The 27,911-nt window shown below is 35.5% G+C and overlaps 2 protein-coding genes and 1 long non-coding RNA gene across 3 annotated transcripts in view; all 3 read right to left on the bottom strand.

The window, feature by feature from the left end:
* Positions 1-3,095, bottom strand: part of col6a1 (collagen, type VI, alpha 1) — a 42,526-nt gene extending 39,431 nt beyond the window's left edge. The window contains exons 1-2 of the mRNA XM_067387942.1: positions 2,864-3,095; positions 1,303-1,432 (exon numbers count right to left, since the gene is read on the bottom strand). Of these exons, the coding sequence (XP_067244043.1) occupies positions 1,303-1,432; positions 2,864-2,951 (218 nt within the window). The 5' untranslated portion in view covers positions 2,952-3,095. The remainder of the gene's footprint in view (positions 1-1,302; positions 1,433-2,863) is intronic.
* A 10,788-nt stretch (positions 3,096-13,883) lies between these two features.
* On the bottom strand, positions 13,884-17,954 carry LOC137021019 (uncharacterized). Its single transcript, XR_010895268.1, has 3 exons — positions 17,655-17,954; positions 16,373-16,449; positions 13,884-14,115 (listed from the first exon to the last, which is right to left on the bottom strand). It is a non-coding gene; the product is annotated as an uncharacterized lncRNA (long non-coding RNA).
* Positions 17,955-21,616: 3,662 nt separating this feature from the next.
* Positions 21,617-27,056, bottom strand: tdo2b (tryptophan 2,3-dioxygenase b). Its single transcript, XM_067387193.1, has 12 exons — positions 26,946-27,056; positions 26,676-26,778; positions 26,423-26,513; positions 26,250-26,320; positions 25,985-26,112; positions 25,536-25,722; positions 25,323-25,430; positions 25,117-25,228; positions 23,510-23,567; positions 23,339-23,418; positions 23,173-23,263; positions 21,617-22,854 (listed from the first exon to the last, which is right to left on the bottom strand). Exons 1-12 carry the CDS (start codon positions 26,978-26,980, stop codon positions 22,695-22,697), a joined length of 1,224 nt encoding a protein of 407 aa, XP_067243294.1. The 5' UTR covers positions 26,981-27,056; the 3' UTR covers positions 21,617-22,694.
* Between the last annotated feature and the right edge of the window lie 855 nt (positions 27,057-27,911).

Raw genomic sequence — 27,911 nt, 5'->3', positions numbered from 1 at the left:
ATTTTTACCTCTAATACACCACTATGTCCAACTTCGTTCAGCTTCGTGTTAGTGAGGTCATAAAACGTGTTCTGGTGACGGAAGTGATGTCTCGCCCATATACTTCAATGAGCGCGAGACATCACTTCCGTTGTCAGAGCCCGATCAGACCTCACTCACCGGAAGCTGGACGCAGTTGGACATAGTGGTGTATTAGAGGTAAAAAATTATATAAATACTGTTCGGTTTCTCGCACAAACCGATCGTTTCGTGTCTTAGGACATCAATGTGCCGTCACGAGCCGCAGGGTTTCATTTGGATTTGTCTATGGAAGTTTTTTCGACTCTTATTGTTCAAGTTCCCAATCACTGCTATTATTTGACTGACAGACGGCAGCGGTTGCAGTTAAAATCATAATTTGCGTTCGACTGAAGAAAAAAAGTCCTCTACATCTTGGATGCACTGGGGGTAAGCAGATAAACATCAAATTTTCATTTTTGGGTGAACTATCCCTTTAAGGACTAAAAACTGGATAGAGGCGATTGAGACAGAGCGCAACATGTCATATTACTATGAGAACTACACCCACTGGAGGGGAACGTAATCAGCGACAGGAAATGTAATATATAAAACTGATATTTGGATATTTGACTTAACAGTGACTAAATGTTTACTGCACACGTAGGCTTACTGAGGCATACTGAGTATCAGGATCCCAAAATTTACACATTCTTCCTGCTGATGCTTCACGTCTTATTGCCTGTATCCACTTTTGTCTCCTTAAAGGCTGGCTTTTATGGTTCGGTAGCTTGTTGTACACCTTGTCACACAGCAGCTTTAAGGCATTGTTCTGTTTTTTTGTTATAAGTCAGAAATAACTAGGAGGCTGCCTCATGCAATACAATGTCAATGGAGACGGTTGGATCGTTTCCCCCCCGGTGAGGGCGTGGCCTAAATGCGCTCTGTCTCTATGTTTCTGAAATGTCACTCCCCTTACCTTAACCGAGAGTTTCAACACACTACAAACCAGGCCTCACACCCTTTATTTTGGTATGCCTGGGTCAGGAATGATTTAAATTAGGAATATTGCGACATGTACATAACAGGAAGAAAACTCAAGACTACAATCAAGGTGTTTGATGGAGTTTACAAACAGTGTTTACTGATGGTGAATATCTCCCTTTGAAATAGAATTTGTGCTCTGTAACTTTGCAGACTTTTTTCATGCTCAAACAGCAACATTACACACTAAATAAATGTCAAAAATATAAAAATGCATAATAGGACCCCTTGTCGAGACTATGTCATTTAAAGCTAGCGTACATGTCTTTCAGCTCATCGATGAAGTTCTTAGTGAAGGTCTTGAGCTGGTTGATGTAGAACTCTGGAGGTTTGGCTCTGAGGGCCACACTTTCAGATGTGTCCAACACAAAGAACAAATCCACAGGACACTCTGCAGGAAGACAGAAGTAGAATCACAACATCATCTGCGGTTCAAAAGTCAATGCTCTTACAGTATGTGCTTTACAGTTCTAGTCTATCTAGTTTACGGTCATGACTTCAGGAAAAGTATCAAATATGAGTTTGCATGAAAATGTTTTTTAAATGCATTAGCATGTTCATTATGCTATATGTATTGTGAGGTAAAATAAAGTACATAAAACATTTTGTTATAAAATGGGTGTAACATCAAATTAACTTGCAATGTTTACTGACTTTTATCTCTACTTCCTAATCTTGATTATGGTTAGTTTGGAAAATATTGAGCTCCCCCTATAGGGGGATGATAAACTTGGTGCTACAAATTTGCATCACCTGACCTAAATCCTGCAGTCATGTGACATCACAGGTAATTTGAATACTTTTTTAAAAAAAAATTGCAGAACTTGTACATACATACAATAACAGAGAAATTAGGCATGGTTGTATCACATTGAACAATCATAACGACGAAAAGATAATATAAAAATATGGAATTATATGCACAGACAAAAATAAATAATAATAATAATAATAATAAGGTTAAGTAATTTGAATATGGTAGTGTCTAAGATACTGTATACAGGTATGTACAGATGTATCCAGATGTATGGTGTGTGTGTAACTTCACCAATGCCATGGTAAACTACCTAATCAAATCTTCAAACTTTAAAATCCATCTCCTTGGGACAGTCTTATCAGATTAATTCCATTAAAATAATAATTTCATCTGACTTTTATCAAATGAAGCCCAAGTTATATAAGAAGAATCCACAAATGTGGCCTAAACCAAGGCCTTTCGTGTTTAGAGGCACAAGATTTCTTCAAAAACATAAGTTGCATCTCAACAAATCATCAATTCCAGAGCATCTGTTGGATCTTAACTCACTTTCTGCACAATTTTGTTGATATATGATGCATTAAAGCATAATAATCTCCTGCATATACTGTAAAACAAGCAGCATCCCAACTCAAACATCATCATGTATCTTTGGATGCATGGATATGTAATTTTGCAAGGGATAAAATAATGTTATTGCTATTATATAGTGTAACTTATTAACTCAGCACTATACTACAACGTCCTATACCATCCTATTCAATACCTTTCTATGATTCCATGATATAACTCACTACTATAGCCTAGTGCACAATACTATAGCCAACTTTCATTTGATATAACTCTATACAAACGATTACAACTTTGCTATTATAGCAAGATCAAAAGATCAAACGTTATAGCGCAGTGTGTTGTATGTTCAGCGTTTATTTGCAGCTGGATTCAATGTCTGATGTGTCAGAACTTTTACGCACACGAGACAGTAGCCGAACATGCAAGACACATTTATCCATTTTAAATAAGAATTAATCAATACAACAAGGACGGGAAAATATTTATATTTACCTCTGAAGGAGGGTCTTTGGACATCCTGAGCGAAGATCCCTGCCCAAAGTGCGCACAGAGCGGTCAATATATATCCATTAAGCGCCATAGATCCTGATTTCACTGCACGTTAACCGTGCAAACTGACGTTGAAGAACACACAGAATTGAAGGAGTGATATGATTGCGGATGAAATATGAAAACAGGTTCGGGTGAGATGAAGTAGCGGACAGTGGCACGGTGGCGCGTCCCCTCAGAGCGCACAGCAGAATGAAACGCCTTACAGCAGGAGAGAGGAGGAGGAGGAGTTCGGTCCACCTTCAGTGCTTCATCTATGCTGCTATACAGCGATGTTAGGCCCTGAAACACTTTAACATAATAGTTATATTTATTGATAAATAATCAACATTTACCTGATGAACATGATTATGTTTAGTGCGTCCAATTCTGAGTGATGTAAATGTTGTTGTGCACCTTTTAAAGATGCTTTGTTGCGTAACGACACCACTATTATAGAACACAAAAATAAGAAAATAACTTAAAAGATGAATGGCGTGTGCTTCGTGGCTAATATATGCATTATTAATGGCCCGTAATAATATTTGCATATATTCATTTATTTTATTTTTTTCTTCCATTAATACATTATTACACACATTAATAACAAACATTATTACACGCCATAGGCCAAATGTAATACAGTCCAATAGTCAGAAATATCATGAAACAACTTAATGTCTTCATATTTGAATGTATATAAAATATTTATTTTAATATTTATATAATGTTTGTGAAATCTTAATGGAAAATTACAAAAATAACACTTTTTTTGCACTTTTTTTGAAACTCCTCAGTTTCTATTATTGTTTCTATTGCAAAAGCATAATGCATTAAATTGGAATCTTCTTCTTAATTAGCTGCTTCAGGATCTTTTTTATTTTATTCATTTAAATTTATTTTTTATTAATTAATGTTTAATTATTTATTCAATGATGGGTGCTAATACCAACTTCCCAGGTTTATTCCTGCAATAATAACTGTTTTTTTTTTGTTTTTGTTTTTTTTGCAGAAAGTTTAGTTACCTTGGAAACTAAGTGGGTAACATTTTTGTGAGTAAATGTGCATGTCTCATGGAGCACTGCGGTTTGGTTGGGCAGAAGCAGAAAGATGCTCTTTGTGGAGTTTTACTATGGGAACAACATGCAGGGAGAGAATGAGACATTTTGCAGCAAAGAGCCATGTGTGTGTGTGTGTGTGTGTGTGAGAGAGAGAGAGAGAGAGAGAGAGAGAGAGAGAGAGAGAGAGAGAGAGACTCAAATGTAAACAGTTGTCAAGAGCTGAGAGATGAAGAGTTTGAGTGAGAGAGAATAAACGAGACATCTGACAATGTTTTTTCTCTTCCAGAGGGGGAGGGTAAATCTCTTTTCACATCTGCATCTCATCTACATGTAGACCAATTGACAAGGCGAGAGAGAGAAAGAAAGAAAGAATGAAGAGGAACATATGAAAGCCAAAATAGAACGCCACTCCCTCATGCATGTTTGTGTCTTTGAAAGAGAAACAGCGCCACCCATGTGCAGATTTCGGTGTAGAACATGTGACCAGGCTTTGCTCACTATTTGCTCACTTACAACTTAATTAGGACACTCATCAACTAATCTCAGAACTAATCACAGTCATGAGTTTTCATACTTCTGTATAACAGAATGCAATTAGTTCCTTCTACAAAATTGTGGCCAATTGTGTGCTTCATATACATGCTACCGTTCAAACGTTTGAGGTCACTAAGATTTTTTTAATGAAAGATGAATACTTTTATTCACCAAAGACATTAAATTGATCAAAGAGAGAGTAAAGACATTTATAATGGTACAAACGATTTCTATTTCAAACAATTGCTGTTCTTTTGAACTTTCATCATTGTTTCCACATAAATATTAAGCAGCACAACTGTTTTCAACACTGATAATAATAAGAAATGTTTCTTGAGCAGCAAATCAGAATGTCAGAATGATTTCTGAAGGATCATGTGTCACTAAAGACGGGAGTAATGGAACAAATGTCGCTTTGCCATCACGTGAATGAATTACAGTTATTTTAAATTGTAATAATATTTCACAATATTACTGTTTATACTGTATTTTTTGACCATTAGAGACTTTTTTAAGATAAAATTTTACAGACCCCAAACTTTTGAATGATAGTGTATGTAACTTTTGTACGGTGAAAATTGATAAGTGGACATTTGTAATATCAACATTAGTTGTTGACCTTGTTACTGGAGGTTTAAAAAAGGAATGGCTCTCCTATAATGTTTGGCATTTGAGGGCTGAAAATGAATGAAAAAGGCTGGTTACACATGTATTACTTAAACAATTAGCCGCTAAAAAAACATATTGGTCGACCGCTAATCCGAATATTGGGTGGGACAAGAGTTACCCTCAAAATCTATTGTGGTTACAGGCCTAACGCAGTCAAACAGTCTCTGGTTTGAGACCCATAACATGAAGCTGCTGTAAATCAACACACCAAATCATGCCATTAATAGAGATAAATCTTTATCTTTGTGGTCATACATTTTTCTGGAACCATGACAGGATCACAGTAGAACAATATTTCACTTGGGACAGTGAATATCTGAATTTAATGAACAATGCTTTGTGTCTGGGTTAATGTCTCCCATTAGCACTACAGTAAATTTAAGATGACACTCTTCAACCTCATCAGTCATTCGTGTACACAACAACACACTCGCATGACTATGTGAGAGGACGAGAAAACATTCATTTCTTTTGAAAAAGTCCAAGCGAGAGCAGCTACATTTTGAATGGGAAAGAATGACGGTAAAATGGGTAAAGTGAAGACACTACATTCATTGTACATCCAGCAGTGCTGCGTAGAGTAGAGGGAAAAAAGCAGTATGGTTCACCAAAAGAGGCATATTTTTTTCCTCTTTCGGTCTGTGATGAACATGGCATGAGCTGGAACATCACAGAGATGCAGAGAAGGAGATCAGGGTGGTCCCTAGTCATGGGGAAATATACTGTGGTGGTACCATGGTAATACATGATGTTTACATGGTACTCTAAGGTACTATATGGTAATATCATGATACATGATTTTGCTACGGAGAGATTCATGGTGAAATTGTGAATTGGGATGTTTATGTTTTGGATCAAAATAGTTGCCTGGTGGCAACTGAAGGGAAATGGGTGTGTATTCCCCCTGAAGAAAGGATTCATTTCTGCTTGAAAATTCTATTACAAGAGACCAATGTTTGGCCAGAGCTCAGCGAGCTTTTTCCACTGATCTCATTTGCTTTTCTTTTTTCTTCCATGGAATACAGAAAAAATCATTTTGCACCCTAAGACTGAGGGAAAAGGGGGGAAAGCATCTGGTAATAATCAGGATTTAATAGTGGAGGCTTACTGTAAATCTGCGAAGAATCTGACAGCTGCGCTGGTTCGTTCGGCCTGGGCAGCAGGATGGGGACTTCATTGAGGTGAATGACATCAGGAATATTCGCTATTATGTGCGAGAGAGAAGCATACTGTGAGAATACAGAGCAAAACTCAGCACTAATAATATATGGGAGATTTAAGAGCTTTTGCTGAACAGACGAGAAAAAAGTTCAAAGTACGAGGCAGACTGACAGGTCAAAGGGCACAGACCCTAAAATAAATGCTATGCTAAACGTGGGGGTGAGGGTGGGGTTAAATTTGACCTTTGGTTGCCTGGGGAGCCTCAAAAGTTTAGATTACAATCACAAAACAGCAGGTAACATAAACACCCCAAACTCCAAACACTGTCCAATATGTATATATATATATAAGCAAAATTTATTCAGACACCTTGAACATTTCATTCATAGTTTATTCACTATAGTTAAAAAAAATCTGAAAAAATTAATCTTAATTATGTCAGATAACGCTTAAGCAAAACATGGTCAGGTAAAAGTGTCTGAATAATTTTTGGTTCCAAATTTTTATCAATTTTACTGGTAGTCCACTGTATGAAGACTTTTTGGGTATAATATGTCACAGTTTACTTTATTTTGCTATCCTCACTTACATAAATGAACTATAGTGTCCTGCACCCACTAGTAAAAATATACCAAAAATGTCTGAATAATTTTTGGTATGACTACCATTATATGTATATGTAAAATCAAAATGGTATTTTTAAATAAAAAACAATAAATCTTGTAATATTCAATAACTATTCAATAAGTTATATATAGTAAATATTACAATTTAAAATAACTTTAAATAACTTTCTACATTAATATATTTTAAAATGTAATTTATTCCTGTGTATTTTTGTGTAAAACATTATGTCTTTACAGTCACTTTTAATCAACTTTATGCAAATAAATAAGTATTTTTTTATTTTATATATAATACATATATTATACATATGTTTGCAGCATTCCAATGGTTCATGTGCCTTTAGGGACACAATTTAAATGAATTTTTATTGCACTTTATGTTATTTATGCATATGACATCATTTTTCCAGCTCTGTAGATATGGTGAGACGGACTCTGGAATTCTGGGAGGTTTTGTCTATAGTAAGGGAGAGACAGACGAAAGCATTGATCTGCAAAAGACAATAATCCATGTGTTTGACCTTCTGCTTGTGAATAATTCATCACTGAAGGATTTTGTCGGAGCTTTGGGAAAAATCCCAACTTTTTACCAAATGAATACCCTGGCCTTCCTTACCAGATCTGGATCCAAATAGGAAAGCCTGGGAGATTTCCATGGGATGAGATCATAAGCTCTTGAGAACTGCTGCAAGCACATTTGAATACAGATGCCAATTTCATTAGAAGTATGAAAACTTTTATAGCATGTGCATGAAACAGAATGATGAAGGAGTCTCATTATGCAATATAATCCAAAGTAATCTGTGTGGATAAGACCATTATTTATGTTGCAGGAGAATAATTCTGCTCCATTTCCTCTAGCAATTTAAAGACTTTGAGATGGCGAACAGATGTTGTCACATGGTTTTGCAGACATTAGATTGCCTTTCTCATGTTGTGGGGGCAAGGATAGGTTAATTCAGGTGATATAAGGCCATGTTAATGAGAAAATAAAATGAGCCCAGACTGCACAGACGCATACTCGTGTTATTCTCCTGTTTTATGCTTCAGCAAAACTGTTCTCAGCTTTTCTAAATCATGTGATCATATGACAGAACGAGGCAGGCACACAATTACAGCGCTGTAAAGTCTGGAAAACACATTAGTACAAAAACACCTGTGAGGAGAGGATAAGCACAGGCATTACATAGAGAACAACTTTAAATCAAATGAAATTATTAAAAACTACTATTACTAATATGGGGTGTGCACAAACTACTAGCCATAAACGTCAGCACATAACTCTTCCCTCCCTGTTTGTGTTCTGGACATGAAATGCAGCTCAGATCATGTGATGGTGTGTCATAGGCTTACATTATAAAAGGGACTGATGAAGACCAGAATATTATGGAGATTTGGGGGAGGACCTGTTTCCTTTAGCCATAAGTAACGCCCTAGCAACCACAACAGAACATCCTAGCAACCACAGAAGTTAAAAACATAAGAGCAAACTTTTTTTTTTTTTCAGGGATATACTGTATGCAATATTGTTCAAAGGTTTGGAGTTGATACGATTTGTTTTATATATTTTTGAAAGAAGTGTCTTATGCTCACCATGGCTACATTTATTTGATCAAAAATACAGTAAAAACAGTAATATTAATAGAGCTTAAAATGTAATTGAAACATTTATTATTATCAATGTTGAAAACCATTGTGCAGCTTAATAGGTTTGTGGAAGCTGTTCATTCTTTGATGACTAGAAAGAACAACATTTATTTGAGAAATATGTTTTGTAACAATGTAAAAGTCTTTATTGTCACTTTTGATAAATTGAATATATCCCTGATGAATAAGTTTTAATTTCTTTCAAGAAAAAAATAAAATCCTACTGACCCCAAACTTTTGAATGGTATATATATATATATATATATATATATATATATATATATATATATATATATATATATATATATATATATATATATATATTAGGGCTGGGCAAGTTAACGCGTTTTTATCGCGTTAACGCATTAATTAATTAACGCCGACAATTAGTTTATCGCGCGTTAACGTAGGCCTACTTTTTATTTTGAAAGTCCGTTGCTCACTGCGTTTGAATACACATAGATAGAGTACAACACAAACCATGGGTCACAGGAGGGGCGGGATGTTTATCAGTAGGCTACTGGCTGCTTGGGATGAGCGTCATCACGCGTCTCAACCAATGAAAGCATTTGTTGTGTGCCTAAGAGAGCTACAGCGCGAAAAAGAAAATATCTGGTGCGGACAGAAAAATGGAAAAAGGTACCCACTGCTTATCACTCAATAAAAGAATCACATTGCTAAGTGTTTTTGAACGTTTTGATTTCGTTTGGTTTAATAATTAACATTACCTTTGCGAGTCTAACTCTCACTGCGCTCGTGAATTAGCAGAACTTGACGGGGACATTCAAATGCTTAACAAACGCTTCATGTGACCAACAATTCTGTACATGTTTATTAAAGCATACTGTGTGGAGATACGCAAATGAGCCCAAAATATGAATGCAGCACATTTATATCTTAAACGGTTTCCTCTCATGTCATCTCAAGAAAACGCTTAATGCACTTAGACTGATATTAAAGATACCAAATTCTATTTACAAATAAAGCACATGCAGAAAAACGGATGACACCAAAATATAAACTTTCAGTATCATTTAAAATGTAACCATTTTATACATTTTCTTCATAACGGTTTTATAAAGGTAGCTTAGTGTGGTTGTCATTTGTTAAAATTTATATAAAAATACAGTGTGTTCGTGTCCGTCTGTCCGCTGAATTTGACCCATAATCTCTGATTCTCCTCATCTGTGATCATGGAAAAGGGGAATTACAATGACAACAATTGTAGGCCTACTCAATATGTTCGGTTAAGCATCATTTAAACGTTTCCAACAAATAAATGAATCGACTTTTCTCAGTGTGTTAATTACATAGATTTATTTGGATATTCATACGATATTCATACGATGGCTGAAGCAGCAGTGAGCGTCCAGCGTGCGACACGGTAAACAGATCAACACTAAACGAAATTCTACAAAACTTCAGTGAAAAAATAAATAAAATGATCATGCGATGCGATAAAATAGCTTCTATTCCATGCAAACGATACCATTAAAAATGTTAACGTTCCACTTAATGGCAGAAACAAAACAAAAGGTAAGCAAGAATCCGTATTAATTTCAGTACGAGTAATAGAGGGCGATCCTGTCAAAATGGCGACGCCGCCCCGGCATGCAACGAGGTGTGACGTCGGTTCGTATTCTCTATTGCACTTTTGTTCATACAGCAGTACTTTGAAAGAATAAAATTACGCAATACACTACTTTTGATTTCATTATTGAATTTTGCGCATGCTGCGATTAATCGCGATTAATCGCAGAAAAATCATGCGATTAATTGCGATTAAAATATTTAATCGTTGCCCAGCACTAATATATATATATTTACGTATATTCCTGTGATGCTGCTTTGAAACAATGTCTGTTTTGTATGGAAGAGGATTAGAGCCAAGCAATAATAAAAAAATAAAACCATCTCGAGATTAAAGTTGTTAAATTTCGAGAAAAAAGTCTAGATAAAATGTTGAGAATAAACTCATTAAATTACGAGAAAAAACTCGTTAAATTTCAAGAAAAAAAACTCGTTAAATTTCGAGAAAAAGGTCGAGATAAAATGTTGAGAATAAAGTCATTAAATTATGAGAAAAAAGTAATTAAATTACGAGAACAAATTAGTTAAATTATGAGAAAAATGTCGTTAAATTTTGAGAAAAAAGTTGAGATAAAATGTTGAGAATAAAGTCATTAAATTACGAGAACAAATAATTTAATGACTTTATTCTCCAGTTTTTTCTCAAAATTTAACAACTTTAATCTCGAGATGGTTTTATTTTTTTATTATTGCTTGGCCCTAATCCTCTTCCGTAGTTTTGAAAAGTGCTGCTTAAATAAATTTGAATTACCTATAGACCCATAAAGCTTTGGATGATCTGTATTCAAAAATAAAGCATATATATATTAATGTAAATATATATCATATGTAAATTGATAATATAATGATCATTTTAAAAGCGTAAAATAGGCCTACATAAAATATGATGCAATACAACAAAATGTGCACAATCAGTGCTGAATTTCAATAGAATCAAGTCAGGACTCAATTGAACAAATGAATCTTAGATTGTCATTATTAGTTCTTTAGTGTTCTGGCATGAATATTAGTGGGTTGAGGGAGAATAAATTGTGAGCACTGCCATTTTGGTACAGTATATCCTATAAAAAGAGAAGGTAAAACATGGTGAATAGGATGTTTTTCGGTGCCCAATCTGTGAGTGTTTGTCTAGAGTGTGTCATGGAAAAATGAACAGTGCTTAGATGAATCTGCACTTAATTAAATCACCTCCTGAGGGGGTAATTGGACTGAAAGAGAGAATGAGAGTAAAATTCTCACCACAAGAGGCTAATCACTCTACAAATACCTCTTCAAGGATCAGTTTGAAGCAGTCATCAAGGTCTCACGCTTAAAGGGCCGCAGCTAATTAAACACAGGCCTGAGCTGTCAAAAAGCTGTGTGTGCAGTGACACTGCCATTAATCTTAAAGTGCTGTCTGCCAACCAGATGGAGAAATCTAGTGGAGTAACTTTTGCTCTCGTTCCTCTCCCAAACCATGGGACATTAGAGCACAATGTTTACCGAACATGATTTGATCCGAGAGGGGCTGCATTTACCAAAAAAAGCAACATGTATTGAGACTTCCACAGAAACGTTGTGCAGCGGAATCACTTCAGCTTCTCCAGAGAAGACAATGGACGGCCAAAATCTACAAAGACAATGAATACACCACAGCGCACGATGACAGATTAATGGCAACATCGCAAACTACCTTCGACAGAAACATTTATATTTCACAAGAAACATTTAGACAGCAAAAATTCTGATGAATTGCACTGGCATTGAGCAAGTTTTCTTAACACCATCGCTCCTCTGCATGTCACCACAGCTGTGAGCTCTGTCTGTATGTTTCTGTTTCCCTCAGTGGTCCAGCTCTGGTGTTGACAGCTTTTGATTGGAGATAACTGCAGGAAATACCTGGAGGAGGGGAACAATCAACTGTGATACTAAGGGGGACAAATTTGATATCTCAAATGAGACAGATTTCCTGAGCTGGAGTCCAACCCAGTGAAAATATGTCAGTTATAAAATTAACTAACATTTAAAAGGCTTTTTTCCTAACACGAAGTTCACAACAGAAGATAAAACAAAACCTCTGGCCAAAACAACCTCTCCATTTACTGTTGGACACATTCCGCCCTCTAGTGGACAACTGAAGAATGGTCTGTAATTTGAAAGTGAGTTCAGGTTGATTGGGAAACTTTTTGCCATTGAGATGACTAGTCTGTCTGTCCCAATCAACTACACACACACACACACACACACACATATACATATATATATATATATATATATATATATATATATATATATGACCCAGCATAATGGTTTGATTCATTTTACTATAATACTAGCTATAACTATACTTTTTTATTTTTTAACTTCATACGTGAATTAATGTTAATCTTATATCCTCTAAACTTTTTATATATATATATATATATATATATATACATTACAAACAGTCAATTACTCCTGGTGGCTCTAACTATCGCCAAGAAAACTATCCTCATGAACTGGAAATCAAGGAACACCATACACATTACAACTTGGAAAAATTTACTAATAGAGTACATCTCCATGGAAAACTTGTCTACCTCCACTCACAATAATACACCAGAATTACACCCCTCTTGGTCATCTCTCTTTAACTTCCAACAGTCATGAATCCACTGACCTTCTTTGTCTGAAGCCATCCTAAATGATACACCATTAATATTCACACATGACTGGGGGGTGGGGGTCAGGAAGAGATAGCAACACCAATTAATATTAAATATTAATAAAATACTTAAAAGATTACATTTAAATCTCTCTCTCTCTCTCTCTCTCGCTGCTTCTGGATCCTGGTCGGCTGTGGCATACTAGCCCCTGCCATGTGCGGTTCTGATTAGTTGTGGGTTAGTGTGGTGTGGGGCCAGGGGCCTTGGGCTTTCGCCCTCCAGCTTGTACTTTCACCTGGGTTTTCTTGTCTCCGGCTGGCTCAGCACTTGTCTCGCTGTTTTAATGCTTCACATGTTAGATGAGGTGCACACACACATTCATTTGGAATATAAAACAAGTTTAAAGCGCAAAAAAAAAAAAAAAAGCACACAGAGGGTAAGTGTGGCGTGTGCGTGGCGGCCTGGGCTTTGCACTGGTTCCATGCTGCACGCCATACTTTTTTAATGCATTATACACTAGTTGACAAACATATCATGAGTATAACAATGAAAGCTGCCATATTTATAAAAAAAACATAAAAAAACAAAAAAACAAAGGCAGGGTAAGCGTGGCATGTGTGGGGCGGCTGGCCCTCGCAGCACCTCACCTTGATAGCCTATTGCAACATGACGCTGGCGGGGGTCTATTCTATCCCATGGCCACACACTAAAAACTCCTGGGTCAAAAATAACCCATTATGGGTTATTTTTGACCCAAATCCTGGGTTAAAAAGGGACCAACTAATTTCTGGGTTATTTCAACCCAGAAAAATGGGTTATTCTTTTTGACCCAAATTCTGGGTTAAATACCTGACCCAAATTTTGGGTTAAAATAACCCAAAATTGTAGTTAATATAACCCAACTTCTGGGTCAAAAGAACAACCCCAATATCTGGGTTGAAATAACCCAGAAATTAGTAGGTCTCTTTTTAACCAAAGGTCAAAGGTCAAAAATAACCTAACTTGGGTTACTATGCCAGTATGCCTTATTTCAAAAAAAAAAAACTTCAGGCACATACACTTCAAGCACTTTTACATTTTTATTGCATTAAATTAAATTAAACTCTACATAAACTACACACTTGGACCTATTTTTCTTAGGTCACAATGTAATTACATTAGACATTAGAAAAAATAGAAAAATAAACAACTCATTCTCTCTCAAACATTTGACAACATTCAATAACTGGATTGAACTTGAGGGACAAGAGTTTTGATAATGTCCTCATCTAAGAGAAGAAATGCCTCCTCATCTCTGTCTTCACCTGAAAGACAGAAAACAAGACAACATGAGTATTGTTAATAAGTCGAGACAATTGTGAACCACTCACCAGACACTCTTTGATTATCAAGCTAACAAATAATCACTTTTAAGGGAATGCTGTTTTTTTTTGTGTTAAAAAACAACAACAACAACACAAAAAAACATCGCCCAATTTGCTAGTTAACTAATGTGGTTCTTTTGCAGCATTACCCATTTTGTGTGAATGACAGTCTATACTGTCCATCTTTTCTTTCATTAACAAGTGTAATAATGACATTAATGCAAAGGTGAATATCTGGCCCATTATTATGCATAACAGCTTAAAGACAAGGCACAAGTATCTTTTAACTATAAGGGTTATTATAGAGATGCATTCCCCACTGTCGAAGAAGTTGTGACTGTCACAAAATCTTGCACTGACACATTTAAGCCATATTAAAGAAAAATATTTAGGTATAGAGAGATGATATGAGGGCAGTTAAGGGATAGTTCACCCAAAAATGAAAATTTGATGTTTATCTGCTTACCCCCAGCGCATCCAAGATGTGACTTTGTTTCTTCAGTCGAACACAAATGATGATTTTTAACTCCAACCGTTGCCATCTGTCAGTCTTATAATGCGAGTGAATGGTAACACAATTTATAATAGGGGTGGTTAATCTGTCTGATTTCCCGATTCGATTCGATTACGATTATTGAAGTCCCGATTCGATTACAGTCGATTTTCGATTATTAACGATTCTCGATTAGCGATTATCGATTTTCCATTTCACAACAGTAAACGAAAATACACTACAAAGTGATTGCAGTATTAAAAAAAAAGTCAGCTACTGAATTACTTAACTCTTTCATTGAGTAACAACAACTCAAAGCACTTTCTGTGTCTTGTAGTTATAACTTCAGAATTATTTGTATGTAGCTTATGTTCTGTAGAACACAGAAATGAATACATCACATTGTGTTGTGACTCATCAAGTTGAACTAAACAATAACAAATAAATGAAAGGCTTATTTCCTTTAGGAAGTAGATCAGAACCAACATACTGTAGAAATTGGACAATTTTCTTCTAGAAAGACAATGTGTTCAGGTGGAGGAAGACTGCAGGTTGCAGTCGAAACATGTCAAGGTAAAGAAAAAGTATCGGTGGTTTAAATCGGCGCTTGTGACTTAAAGTCGAGTGCTTTTACTGTAATTTAGGCAGGCGCGCTCATAATAGAAGCGATTGAGAGCGCGGCTCATGGTTGCATAGCAACGACAGACGCCACTGGAGCGAAAGCGCATTGGAAAGGAGAATGCGGCGCGGACGCGATATGTGAATGCCCCTTAGAACGGCGACTTTTTCTTTGCATATCAGACAGGTAGCAACTAGATAATAAGAATAAGAATAATTTAACGGGCCGGATTATGTTTTATTTTTGAGATCAGTTGCGGGCCGGCAGTTTGAGACCACTGATCTAACGTCTTTGCTGCTTACTTGGCGGCCACGGCCAGTGCAGCTGGCATCCAACTTAAAGGTGCATTGCTGCCCCCTACAGTACTGGAGTGTGAAACAGATTAGTGGGGGAAAAAAACAGATGATGACTGCGTGCGTGGCGGTGGGTGGTGGGCCGGCCCGCCGGCCGTCCTGGAGTACCGGCCGTTCTGTGATTCGCCAGATCACACAGATGGCCAGTCCGCCCCTGGCTGGGTGGATCGGTTGGTTGCTCGTTCCTGGTTCTTCCATTTTACACACCTGCTCTGGCTGCCGTTACACGCGCTTGCTAACTGGAACTGGGCGCGTTCGTGACGTTCAACTCCCGGTATAACATTTTTTACAAAATAAAATAATGCAAAAAAATAAATAAATAAAAAATCGATTTTTGAAAATTTAACAATCGATTCATACTCGTCCATAACATACTCGCGATTAATCAATAATCGATTTTTTTCACCACCCCTAATTTATAAGAGTCAAAAAATATGCTTAGACAAATCCAAATTAAACCCTGCGGATCGTGACGACACATTGATGTCCTAAGACACAAAACGATCGGTTTGTGCAAGAAACCGAAAATCATTTTTTACCTCTAAAACACCACTATGTCCAACTGACTGCATTATAAGACTGACAGACGGCAACGGTTGGAGTTAAAAATCATCATTTGTGTTCGACTGAAGAAACAAAGTCACCTACATCTTGGATGCGCTGGGGGTAAGCAGATAAACATCAAATTTTCATTTTTGGGTGAACTATCCCTTAAAAGAGTAAAACGCTCACCTCTAAAATTCTCTATCAGCTCAGACATACGCCACTCAGTTAGCTTATCAGCGACAAAGCTGTCCATTTAAAATGACCTGGAGAAAACAATACAGGATAGCAACAATTTGAAGACTTGACACACTTCTTTAACTCTCACAACTTAAGCCCGTAGAGCACTGTATAATATGATAAGCACAGCGCAGCTGGTTAACATAACTATTGTGTAGCCTCGTCGCTCTAGCCACGGCTAAAGGGGGTCGCACACCGGAAGAGAAGCGTATTTATAATTCAAACACATTATTCTCTATGAGTGTACACACACCGGCGGCGCCATTCGGCGTCTGTCCGCGGTGCCCAGCAACGGTTCAGGACCTTGTTCAAAATCCTGCAGCGCCACAGCGCGCTATGTACATAGATTTATATTAAATTTACACTTAGCTATTTGTCTCAAATCGTCGTTAATGTATATACTGACTTCACCATGTGCTGCAATATAAAGTTAGTTTTACATTAATTTACAGAAATCAGCTGCATGAATAAAAATTGCTGATGTTATTGGATTTTCAGGTGATATTCTCAATTCATTCAGTTAACGGACGCTCTGAGGTAAAGTGTTCAGACTGCAGAATCAGCAACGGTTGTATTTAATTATACAGTACAATCATAACATAGTACTGACATTATCTTAATTCCACAATGTCCTAAAACATAACAATATTGCTGGCCATAAACTGAGAAAGTAACGTTACACGATACCTCGAGTTGTCCTAGACGCGGCGCGGCGCTTCTCGTCCGGTGTTCAACCCCCTTAACGCGGCATGAAGTCGCCACTATAGCTGCACTGTACCTATCGTATTATTACCAGTATTATAACAATGAGATACGTACAGCAGAGTTTATGAAAAATAGAATTTAAAGACCGTGTTAAGTAAATTCAGTCATTTTCTTCTAAACACATTAAATAGGTCATACGTTTCTCAACGATGTGTAAAAAGCATTTCAACCATTTTGACACCTAATTTCATGAACTTATCGTTATTTTTAATCATTCAAATTTGACTGGGTGGTTAATAACACTTTCTTATTTAATCTGACAAACTCAAAACACATATTTATTTTGACTTTACACGGACTTTAAACTAGTTAGATGTTGTCGCGATATCCGCAGGCGGCTACATGCTCACCACAGAATTACCACGGTAAGCCATGGTCATTTTTTCAACAAATGGTGCTAAACTAGCAACGGGGACATGGACACAGAAAAGTTTACGTTACATTGACACTGAAAAGTCTTGCTTACCTTGAATACGCGACGAAGTTGCACCGAAGAAGCCCAGGCCAAAACGGATCGAGTGCGTTCAAGTTCAAGTGACGGTTGTTTTGTTTCAAACGACTGTTGTGAGAAAATTTCAGAACAACAGCGGGGGGCGGGGGAGGGGCGTTAACCCAGAACATGGGTTACTCTTTGAAAAATAACCCAGAAACCTAAACAACCCAGGAATTGGGTCAAAATATTAGCCCTATAACCCAGAAAATGGTTACTCTCTGAAAAAATAACCCATAATTTTAACCCAACACAAATAACCCAGAAAATGGGTTAAAGAAATAACCCAGGAGTTTTTAGAGTGCATGAGGGGTGTCAGAGGCAGCTTTATAAAACCTTATTATTAATAGTTGTATCAATATTTCCATTATTATTATTATTATTATTATTATTATTGCTATTATAATTACTACTATTATCATTACTATCAATGGCTGTATCAATATTATTATTATTATTATTATTATTATTATTGCTATTACTACTGCTACTATTATCTTATTTGTCCTCTTCCTGATCCTTTAACCTCCCCCCTCATTCCGGATGAAATGAGTATATTCGTTAATATGTTTATCATTACTACTACTGCTAATACTATTATTACTATTTGTCATTTCTTATTAATTGGATTTATCATTATTTTTGTTATTACTGTTGCTATTATTATTATTATCATTATTATTATTGTTATTATTATTATTAATATTGCTATTACTGTTACTTTTGTCATCTTTCTCATCCCTCATTTATCGTTTTTTTTTTTTTTTTTTTTTTTCTGTTTTTTTCTCCTCTTGTGTGATACTATTACCCTCTTCATCATTATTATTGTCATATATATTCATATATATTTCCACTACCACACCCAGTTACACTTACATTCACACACACAAACACACCCAAATTGTACTGTTATGTATGTTTTGTTGGTCTTTGTATTTGTTTTCTGCATTTAATTTGTTTTCTGTAATTATTGTAATTGTCTGTTTTGCATAATAAAAAAAAAAAAAAAAAAAAAAAAAATATATATATATATATATATATATATACTCTACACAACCACTGGTTTGCATGATAATTCCTTGATTTTCGATCATACTTTGTATAGCATATTTTATATTGTTTTTAATACATATTGCCTACATTTAAGCTTGTTTAACAAATATTATAAGTAAAAATTAAACATTTAGAAGTACTTCAAGTGAAATCGTCCAGTCTCTGTTGTCCTGTTTCCACCGTAAAGTCGCTGGATCTCGTGCCGGAGATGGCTCACGTTCGGCGGGGGAACTCCATAACCTGGCCATTAATAGTCAGAGTACAATTCTGAAAACATATTTTAACATCCTAAGTATTTATATTCTGTATCTTTTTTAATAGAAGCATAACATTTTATCAGGCGTTTCCATTCCATCACGCGAAAAGACAAACGCTGACACTCGTTCAGTTGTAAACGATATACTGAACAGTAACGAATTTTTCGATAAAAAATAAAACTTAGGCCTACACAAACCTGTATTTTGCCAAAGACAAGCACCAATTTGATGGAGTTACACTGCTCTTTCCTACACTGCTCTTTCTATGTATGAAAACAGTTGTTCCCTTTTCTATTAAAACGTGTAACGTTAATATATTAAAGTCCATGGTTTCTACAAAATAAAACTGGAAACCGAGGGTAACGCGGGTATGACGCAATTGACAGGCGACTCCTCACACGTCCCGGAGCCTTGGTTAAAATTGCAATTTTCTCACGATTTACAAATAGTTGGAAACATTTCGAACAAAATATATAACACTGGCCTAGTGGTTTTTGGATATTTACAGCAAAAATATTACATAGGCTATTGCACCTTTAATAAAAGCATGAAATGTTATGCAAGGTAGGCTATCAGCGTTTCCATTCCATCACGCGAAAAGACTGACGCCGACACTCGTTTAGTTGAAAATTAAACGACATACAGAACAGTAAAGAATTTTTCGATAAAAATAAAACTTAGGCCTACACAAACCTGTATTTTGCCGAAGACAAGCACCAATTTGATGGAGCTACACTGCTCTCTCCTGAAGAAAAGCCCGCGATAAATAGTTGTTATGTCTGACCCAGGATCTGGGTGTTAGTCTTCATGAAGACAAGAAGCACAAAACTGTGTATTACTCTTAGGAAACTTTAATAACTAATATGAACAAGCAGGATAACATGCATGCACATGCTCAGCACACTTACTTCCTATGTATATATCAACAAGCTCGCGTGCCATCTAGTGGTGCATTAAAGGTAGGCTACAATATGTAATAATTTTGTCCACTAGAGGTCGCTAGAAGCCTATTCAAAACAAAGGCGTAGCTTGCGACGCCAAGTTTTAGAGCGGAATCTTGGGACATGTGGTCTCCACCTCAACGGACGGTGCAAAAGAATAGGGATTAGAGTCAGGAAGAAATCATGTTCATGGATGCGATTATTAACGTTACTGTAGTATGAAGCAGAGCAGGACCGAGTGTTGTGGGAGCTGAACGAGGCCGCTGGAGCGATTGCGATGTTTTGTGCTGATAAATGGCATGCAATTAATTTTAAAACGTATTTTATGATGGAGAAAATTCTATTGTTAATAAAAATAAAGCTGCATCTGATCTATATTATATATATCTATAATATTCTATATTAGCTATTTGACAAAATAGGGATTTTCTCTGAGGCATGGTAAAGCATGGTACTCGCTGAAAATCAAGAAAATTGATTTAAACAAGACATGTTGAGCTATATAACAAAAATAGTTTTCTGTCTATATATGAAAACAGTTGTTCGCTATTCTATTTAAAACGTGTAATATATTAAAGCGTCTTTGGTGTTTCCATGGTTTCTACAAAAATAAAATGGGAAACCGAGGGTAACACGGGTATGACGCAATTGACAGGCGACTCCTCACACGTTCCGGAGCCTTGGTTAAAATTGCAATTTTCTCACGATTTACAAATAGTTGGAAACATTTGGGATATTGTAAGTACTCAAGTGAACAAAATGTATAACACTGGCCTAGTGGTTTTTGGGATATTTTACTGCAAAAATATTACATATTGCACTTTTAATGTAAGGACATCACACTGGGTAACACAAAAAACTACCCAAACACTGGAAAAACAACCCAAAAATGGCCCAAAAGGCTCAACTGTCATTCTATCTATGAATTGGAAAAGCCCTTTCCAAATAAATAAAACATATAGGGCCTACAATAAGATAATTATGTTCTACACTATGTATAAATTTATAGCATTCTATAAAAGAATATAGTATGCTACATTTGCTCTTTTTAACAGACCTAATGATTGTGCACTTGTTATTTTCTATGCAAACACTCCATCAGCAGGTTCATGCCCTCTGTACATCTGATTGTGGACAGTGCAGTTAATTTTTGAACAGAACTCACGTTGTTTCCCGTCTACATATTACACACATCACTGAATATGGCCACACAACTCACACAAGCTTTGAGACAAAGTGTACTACAGGTTAACTGAATGATCTTGAAAGTTTGTGAATGAACCCTAAAAAAGATATACAAAAACAAATAGTCAACTAATCGATTGTGCCTTTAGACTGTTAAAAAAAATATCAATCTGGGATGAGTTTCCCAAAAGTGAACTATGGTCACAAGATCCGTCGTTACCAATAGACTTACGACCATACAACACTTTTGGGAAACGCCCCCCTGGTTGAGAGTAAATTTTAGGAAAGAATTCATAACCAAATTCATTCTCTCTTATATAATATAAGCTGAAATTTTACACATTTAGCAGTTCATTTATTGCAAGTGGCAATAATACAAAATACAAAAATGTGCCTTGAATAAAAATAGTTGTCAAATATGTTTTTAGATACTATATCCAGTGTTTTTAAGATACTATGTCCAACAACACATTTACACTTTAACCTTTTAGAGGATTTACAGTCATGTCTATTTGTCTTGGATGACTAACTAGACATGACGGCAGTAAATCAGTTTAGGGGTGGGTACAGGTCAGGGTCAAAGTATTTATCATGAGAGAGAATCTTACAGCATTATTTACACTTTTCAACTTACAATAACCCAGATATTTATAGTTTTATATCTCTTTTTAATGAAACACAAAACAATATAACACTTTACAATATGTCCTCATTTGTTACCATTAGTTAATGCATCAACTAAAAAAGAGGAATATATTTTAAAACAATTTATAAATCTGTTTTAATTAATGTTTGTTCATGTTAGTTAACATACAACTTTTAACTTTTTAAAAAATGTATTAGCATTAGTATTTATATTAAGATGAATAAATTCTGTTCAGTTTCATGTTAAGTAATGTACATAGCTAATTTTAACCAATTAAAATGTACCGTTAGGGTCGTATTTTTAGGCATATACAAAGATTTTAAAATACTTTAGCATATTTTCACTCATTTGGAGCAGTTCATTTGTTTATTAAGAAGTCAAGGTGGCCCCCAGTTCAAAACATTAGATTAATGTGACCGCGGTCACACAAATATTTACCAACAGAAGCCGGTGAACTGGTTCAGAGCAAATTCTGGAAAGAATTTAGTCTTTATTTTACAAGTCATGTTGAAAACTAAGCAAGATTTGCTTATTAATATACAGTATCTTCACTCAAAACAGGATAAAGTTCAGTATAGTCCAAATGACATTCCATATAATTGTCAAAATACATAACATATATTTACAAATGATCAGACAAATCAATATGTATCATTCAAAAATAACTTTTTCGTGGTACAAAAGGCTAAATATTTAAAATATAAATAGTATATACAAGATTTCTTGATTTTTTTGTATATACACAATTACTTCATCATTAAACTTTCTTTACATCATCTGTAGAGAAGCTTCTAGTTCTTCGTTATCTTAGTAAATCACATAGATGGAGCAAAAAGCACAAACTTTAGCTGATCGATTCAGACTAGTTGGCAATATTCTTGAGTTCCTGGACATTATTTCATTTCATCAGCATGGACAAACAAGTCTGATCTTTCTAATCTGAATCCTCACTGCTGCATGAATTGTAGGAGCTGTCGTACCACTCGGCCATGTAGGGGAACTTATGGACGTTTGGGTTCAGTTTGGGCACCCATGCACGAGGTACCAGGAATGTCGCCAGGTTGAACAAATCCACAAACACTTTGTAACGGTCACTGAAAGATGAGAGAACAAGGCATCATTGGTTTATGGCAAACCTTCATATTGTGGTCACTCTTATAAGCACTTTTCTGAGGTTAAAGTGTTACTGTTTATCACAGATTTTTATCACCGCGTGAAAATGTGAATAAAAGCTTTTATCTGCTTTAAACACTTGTAAACCTTATCAGTAGAGATAAGTGGATTATAACTTGAAAAAATTACGAGTAAATGAGTTGTATGAGTAATATTATGACCAAAACAACACATAGGAAGTGACTAATTCACATTGGCACAGAAAAAAAAGCACAAAAAAAAAATTGCGAGACACGCACCTGACAGTGGAGCGCAGGTAATGGTACCCTGAAGATCCACCTGTCCCTGCCTTGCTGCCAATCATTCTGTGCACCATACAGACATGGTTATCTGGAGAGAAAGGTTTGTGATGTTAAATGTGGGATTTGGCTGCTCCTGAATGAGAGCTGAGAATCAAGGACTCACATCTCCACTTGGTCATAAGCGTATCGATCTCCATCAGCGCAGTCAGGAGCTGGAAGGGCACCTGGAAGCGAGGCTCTTCCCTGGAAGGGGAAAAATCAAGCTTTGTCTCCACTGTATAATGAACAAAATAATGTTTATATGAATATAGTGGATATTGTATGAACTGCATACCTATAGAAATTGATCATCAGAGCTCCTTGAAGGGCCTTGTAAGAAAGTCTACGTTCACCTTTTGGAAAAAGATTCAAATCGGATTGTTTATTATTGTTTGCATGTATTTACCATATTTATGCACCATGGTATTGAAATGATACTATACAGTGACAGTAGTGTCCAAAACATGTTGTTACCATCATTTTGCTTTTATATGGGTGAATGAGTCCAGATTAGGCCCTGTCCAAAACGGCACCAGTACCAGTGTTTAGTATTTGTTTGTATACTATTTTAGTTTTTATCATTTTAAATGAGCTAATATGTTTATATTTTAATTTCATTTTAATTTTTAGTTTTGTTACGCATTTATATTCATTTTTATTATTATATATTACTATTTAGGAAAAATTTATTTATTTATTTTTTTTATTTTTTATTTTTACTTAGTAATAACTTGCTAAATAGGATGTTTTGTTTTATACATTTTTGCAATATAACTTGAAACTGTCTTTACTAACAGATAAAAGACTATTTATTAGGTGCACTGAAAGTAATAATATTAATATACATCATCTGTGCACGAGGCAGGGCCTTAAAAACATCAGCCAATCGCGTAAACGATTGGCCCTCTGGCTTGTCAATCACTGCCGTGACGTTCCCTTGTGAGAGACAAGTGCGGCTGCGCGCTCCAGTAACTTTCCACACTCCACAGGCGCCGGATGCAATGTTTTTGTCAAGAGACAGGAGTAACAACTGCAGATTATGAGTTACCTGCGGTGAGTCCGACATAATGAATCCACTAACATGACACAGCGAATGCCGGTGGTAAACACTCGTGTTCCAATACTCGTGCACGAGTTTTGGGAGGCGTTCCTTTGAAAAGAGCTGTGAAGGAGTGGGGTTGTTCTTACACATGCGCTCATTTCAAAAACACAGTAACAGTCTTTGGATTCTCAGTCGACAAAAAAATCCTCTCTATCACCTTTAAATGAAAATTAGAAATGTTGCTTTGGGAACTAACTGCAGTAAGTTTATGTTTTTCATGTAATATTTATATATGATATGATTTTATTTTATTTTTTAATTAACAAAAAATGTTTTTAATGGACCTTTATCACATTTCCGGGGTTCTCAGAAATGGAAGTCATCATAGATGGGTAAACTTCTATAGTGGTGAATGGGAGACGGCGATATATATGTATATGTTTGCATTCCTATTTGCTCCAATATCAAACGAAAAAAAAAACAAAAAAAAAACATGATAGTGTTTTCACGACTTTCCAAAAAATATACAGAAATTGATTACGTAGGTCAGAAGAGAGAACGATATAAAATTTGCCATCACTCCCTCAGCCGTTGTATTAGAAACACCCTCTTTTTTTGGTAATTTATTGCCAAGGTAATATAACACAAATTATAGCATTATTAATGTGTTAGCTTTTTAAAATTGAAAAACTTCATTAGATTTGCAATGTTGGTAACCATTGGAATGTCTCATCACAATCTGTAAAAAGTGTTACAGATTGTTATTATCATTAACTAAAACTATTAACATGATAATAACCCTATTATTAGTCTACACTACCTTAGCGGTTACCGGCAAAGCATTGTGGACCAGTCCTCACCTTTGCTTAAAAGATGCTCATGGCGTTTTGGGTCAAAAAGGGAAGTGAAGATCTCAGACTGTTTGTTTAGATCCTCTAGAAGCTCCTGCTTTACCTCAGAATCTTCCATTTTCTATCAGTCAAAACAAACCTTCAGCTTAGTAACATAACTGGAGAAAACGAATTGGAAAAAAATCGTTGTGATTAAAAATGAGAGCAGAACGAACTTCCAGTTTGTGCTTCTCCATCTTGAGACCCTCTTCGATGTTTGATTGCAGTTTTCCCCAGAAATTGAATCCATCTCTTTCAAGTCCAGGAGTCCTCTCCAGCCATTGCTACAAAACACATAATAGCAGTAATTATGTAAAAATAGTGCCAACAGAATATCCTGAATGGGTCTTTGAAAGAGTTGTGTGTCTCCTGAAGATGAGAGGTTTTACCTCCACCAGCTGAAGGAGAGAGGGTTCCTGCTCTGAACTCAGCAGCGTCTCGCTCTCGTGTTCGTGGAAGTTATCTCTGTAGTGGCGTCGGTTGTAGGGGACTCTCAAATGATCCGCCACACCAATCTTACTCTCCAAAAGACGAAATTGAAGACTCTGGAACCCCGAGGCCGGGGACAGATACTCCCTACAACACGTACACAACATAGTCTGATTTGTGAATGAATCACTCAAGTGATTCACTGAATAGATTCAGCTCATTAGATTCACACACAAATTCGCACACAAATTATCTTCAGTGATTTCTTTCAAGGACATAAATGTGGATTTTCAATTTCAGCTTTTTTGTTTTGTATTGAGGCCTGTTGTTTGAGCTGAGTAAACCCGAGCTCATGAGAAAATAAGTATTTTAGGAGGTGGCGATTTTGTATGTTGACTGAGACTGTTACCTGAAGTCAAAGAAATCCAAAGCAGTCATGGTCTCCAAGACAGCAAACTGTTCCACCAGCAGTTTGAAGATCATGGTGATCCTCTGGATCCTGCTCACCACCTTCAGCATGTTTCTCTCATCACGAACCTATGGACAAAGTCCACATTTCTTCACTTTTAATTTCATCATAGAAAAATACATCTAAATAAAGTAATAATGATTGAGGTAAAGCCTTTAAAGTCACACTTATTTTAGTCAATATTCACTTTGTTAGTTTAACTCACATGATTTTTAATGAACAGGTCCTGAACTGAATCAAGCTCCCACAATATCTGCTTAAACCACAACTCGTATGCTAAAAGAGAAAACAGGATGACAGTCAGGATTTGTGGAAATGGAACCTTAAACTGCTACATATTTTTTGATGTTACATGAGAGCTGAATACATATAGATTACCTTGGTGGGTAACGATGAAGAGATGCTCATCATGGATTTTGTTACCTTTCAGTTGACTCTGCAAAACTTGAGCGCTCAGCACCTTGTCAAGCTAACAGCAAACAGATTGACACTATTACACTTGAATGCATTTCAGCTTTTCTTGCTGTGATTAAATCATTTGCAGCAAAACAGACTGAAATGTTAGATATGAATAATTAATATCTGGATCAGTACAGATGTCTATAAAGGTTGATGACTTTAAGTTAATTACCTGTAGGTATTCTCCATAGACGATTCCTCCTTTAGAGGCTTTGTTGATGCCCTTTTGGGATTCATCCTCTTCCTCTGCCTGACTGGGCTTACTGGTAAACAATCTAAATTTGAGATTAAAATATAAAGATATATATTTTTAAGTTTTTTTCAGGTAAAAATAAATAAATAAATAAAACATTGCATTTTATTTTGATAATTTATTTAATTTAATTCTGACAGGAAATAAGAACATTTAGTTAAAAACAAATTCTAAAACAAAAAAACGCACTGATGCTTTCTTCCCAAATACGGACATCCACTCATGTTTTTCCTCAAAATGTCTGAAAGTAATTGATCTTATCAACGTTTACTGAAGGTTATCACAAGGTTCTGGGTGTTTCACAGCAAAGTGAAGCATTTAAAGGTTTGCAGTGTCCAATCAAATACTGGATTGCCAAACCCTGCCTATCCAAGCAGATGCACAGGCATGTGAGTCTGTGTGTGTGTTTGTGTACAGTTTACAGTGATTGTTTTGAATTTTTTTTTTTTTTTAAATCGAGCCATTTAGACCAGGGTTATTAAAGTTGATTAAAACTACAACCAAAAAATATAGTTAGTTAAAAAAAATTTATAACTGAAATAAAATATAAAATCTTACTTATTTTATTTCAGCTAGTTGCCAAAGCAACATTTCTCATTTTAATTTAGTTTAACTTGATGTACTAAAATAACTAAAATTAAAACTGAAATAAAAATGTATAAAACTAGCCTATATAGACATATTTTAAAAAAACTATAATAATGTCAAAACTACAAAAATTTAACTTTTAAAATGAAAAATTATATATATATATATATATATATATATATATATATATATATATATATATATATATATATATATATATATATATATATATATAGGTAAAAAAAGAATTAAAAACATGAATAAAAACTATAATAGTATCTTGATACTAAAATTTAGACCATTTGACAATGCTGCTCATAGATGTTTTCAAAGCTTGCCTTTTTAAAATGTAAACATTACATTTATATATATATATATATATATATATATATATATATATATATATATATATATACACACACATATATGTGTGTGTTTGTGTGTGTGTTATATAAATGTACTTGCATTTTGATTTTTTTTTACTTTAGTTTCTACACTAATGGCAGCATACGTTTATGGACAGGTAAATATTTACAAGTCCATATGGTCTTACTCTCTTAAAATTTA

This window comes from Chanodichthys erythropterus, chromosome 6 (assembly GCF_024489055.1).
Source record: "Chanodichthys erythropterus isolate Z2021 chromosome 6, ASM2448905v1, whole genome shotgun sequence".
NCBI classification, from domain to species: Eukaryota; Metazoa; Chordata; class Actinopteri; order Cypriniformes; family Xenocyprididae; genus Chanodichthys; species Chanodichthys erythropterus.
This window is presented reverse-complemented; position numbering and strand designations above follow the sequence as displayed.

Bases quoted from the DNA above. Each gene is read 5' to 3' on its own strand.
- tdo2b (XM_067387193.1), bottom strand. From the start codon at position 26,980: ATGAGTGGATGTCCGTATTTGGGAAGAAAGCATCA. The intron at 26,321-26,422 runs GTAATCTATATG...TTTCTCTTTTAG, and splicing joins CTTCATCGTTACCCACCAAG to CATACGAGTTGTGGTTTAAG. The intron at 22,855-23,172 runs GTGCGTGTCTCG...CTCATCTTTCAG, and splicing joins TACCTGCGCTCCACTGTCAG to TGACCGTTACAAAGTGTTTG.